The sequence below is a fragment of the Trachymyrmex septentrionalis genome, unplaced genomic scaffold (assembly GCF_001594115.1).
Source record: "Trachymyrmex septentrionalis isolate Tsep2-gDNA-1 unplaced genomic scaffold, Tsep1.0 scaffold114, whole genome shotgun sequence".
NCBI classification, from domain to species: Eukaryota; Metazoa; Arthropoda; class Insecta; order Hymenoptera; family Formicidae; genus Trachymyrmex; species Trachymyrmex septentrionalis.
In genome coordinates, this window is record NW_017304269.1 from 131,777 (window position 1) to 134,279 (window position 2,503).

General features: G+C 36.2%; 1 protein-coding gene across 1 annotated transcript in view; it reads right to left on the bottom strand.

The window, feature by feature from the left end:
* LOC108753053 (RNA-binding protein 47-like) overlaps nucleotides 1–2,079 on the bottom strand; it is a 3,644-nt gene extending 1,565 nt beyond the window's left edge. Inside the window, exons 1-2 of the mRNA XM_018494392.1 lie at nucleotides 1,878–2,079; nucleotides 67–539 (exon numbers count right to left, since the gene is read on the bottom strand). Of these exons, the coding sequence (XP_018349894.1) occupies nucleotides 67–539; nucleotides 1,878–2,079 (675 nt within the window). The remainder of the gene's footprint in view (nucleotides 1–66; nucleotides 540–1,877) is intronic.
* Between the last annotated feature and the right edge of the window lie 424 nt (nucleotides 2,080–2,503).

Consider the following 2,503-nt stretch of genomic DNA (forward strand, 5'->3'; position numbering starts at 1 on the left):
TATCGATTTGAAACAGGCTTTATAAATAAAAAATGTAAACATAAAAGATAAATAAAGAGATCTTACCCTGACGACTTCTTCTGATTCAATATGCCACGGTAGAGGACCAATGTAAAGCTTGCATTTGTTTACGCTCGCCAGAACACGTATTTTCCTGCCCGGTAAAATCTCGTACTGGTCCAGCTGGATAATGGCGCGCGCCGCATCCTCCGGATTTGTGTACATAATGAAACAATAACCTCTCGTCAGTTCGGCCATGTCGACCATCAGCCGGATCTGAAAGACCTCGCCGACCATCTTGAACAGCGGATACAAAGTGTCCTCGTAGATCGTCTTCGGAATTCGGCCTACGAAGATCTCACACTCTATACCAGGGGTTGGTCCGTTCCAACGGATCGGTTGGATACTAAGGATCCTTTGTCCGTTGATCTGCGTGGAAGCCAGCTTGTACTCGTGCAACAATCGAAGGACGTTCTTATGCGTTTGTAATTGTCGACGTAAGGAGGGGCACATGAGCGACGGCTTACTCTTCTCACTTCCTGTACATACAATATTAAGGTAAGAGTTAGTACATTATACAGCTATGTACTAGCACTTGTAGATCTACTTATGTACTAACTAAATAAACTAATACTAGATAAACTGAAAAATTAATAATAGTATATATCGTTTTGGATATAAAAATAATGGAAAGTAGGTTTTTTTCGATAATAATGCAATTTATTTTTATATCAAAATTTATAGTAAATTAAATAAAGGAGAAATTTCATACAGTAAAGAAATGCTTGTTGTTAATATACGTGAAAAATCGTATCAATTTAGACATAAATATATGCAACAAATTGATATTATGTCATCATTTTAATTGAAATTATAATAAAAAAGAAGAGATGTGAGCCGAAAATACGAAACAGTATAAATATATATAAAAAGAATACATCTTTAGAAAAACTTTCATAAAGAAACGAATCAAATTTTCTTTTTTTCTGCCGATTTGTCTATTCTGTAACTCTGACAACGGTAACTATAGCGTTACAAAATAGACCCCTTAATTTGATCTTGTATGTATACAGGATGATTCCATAATTCTTAATATTTCTGGGAGAAAAAGATGGAATTTTAAACTAAAAGTTCCTTTCTCAATTTTTGTTCAGATCATTCATTATCGGGAAAATGTATAGTAAGCGTTTCTCGCGCTTACTATACATTTTCCTGATTGAAATTTTATTTTAATTCTTCAGATTAATTGATAAATAATGAATAAATTTCATATTAAAAGAAATAAATAAGTAATAAATGAATCAATGGGGAAAATAATATGAAAAATATAAAATAAAATAATATGGAAAGACTAATAATAAAATAAGAGGAAAAATTAGAATACAATTTTAATCGGGAGAATGTAACAGTAAGCGCGAGGAGTCTCACGACATGCTACGCTTCTGCATACTTTCAACTGGGGCGCAATTTAACTGATCAACTTTCATTAATAATTCGGTATGTAATAATGGTCTGAACTGAAATTGAGAAAGAAACTTTTAATTCCAAATTCCATCTTCTTTTACTCCCAGAAATATTAAGACTCGTGAGACACCTTGTATACGTGTATGTACATACCTGCAGTAGCGCCGAGCACTACTGTGTCTCCAGATATATGTATAGCCATTGTAATAACTTCAGGACCTCTAAACTTTTTTCATTTACTCAAAACACATTTGATTCGTCTTAAACCGATTCTTTTCATTAATGAACTCGATAATACTTTTAAAGTATTATCGCGTCTTTACAAATATTTCGTAAAAGATACGCACTCTCTCCAAATAGTAACTCTAAATAATAACGTAGATAAAAAAAAGAGCACAGCATCTTCGACTCACCGTTGTCCAAATTTTCCGGATCCAAGGAAATTTCCTGTTCCACAATGCCGACGGCATTTTCCATATCGGCGACAGGAAATTGCGGCCAAGCTGAGATCTCTTCGTTCTTCAAATCCTTCATTCTCCGAAACTCGCGTTTTTCCTCCTTCCTACTACCTCTCTTCCGGTTACTTTTGCGGCTCTCTTTTAATTTGTTCTCCATCTTCACACACTTCGCGATATCAGCTGAACATTAAGAAGAATCTCAACGGTCAGAGATACGAAAGAACGATGTGCAACATGCATATATACATGTGCATGCACATAGATACACACTGCGTAATAATTTACGTATAAATGTATATATGCATAATATATTGTTCATGCGGGAACTAGTAACAATCCTGAATCGATCTACTGCCGCGAGAAATGCAACTTCTGCCGACGATAAAACGAGCCGGGTCGTACCGGTTGTGAATAGCGTGCGCACTCTGGCCGCCTGGCCGGGGCAGAGGACATAGGACAAGAGATAAATTCGGATATACTTATCAGGATTGGCGGACGATTTAGGATGGAAGGGATCAACTGTTGTCTCTCTCTCTCTCTCTCTCTCTCTCCCTCTCTCTCTCTCTCTCCCCCCCTGAATT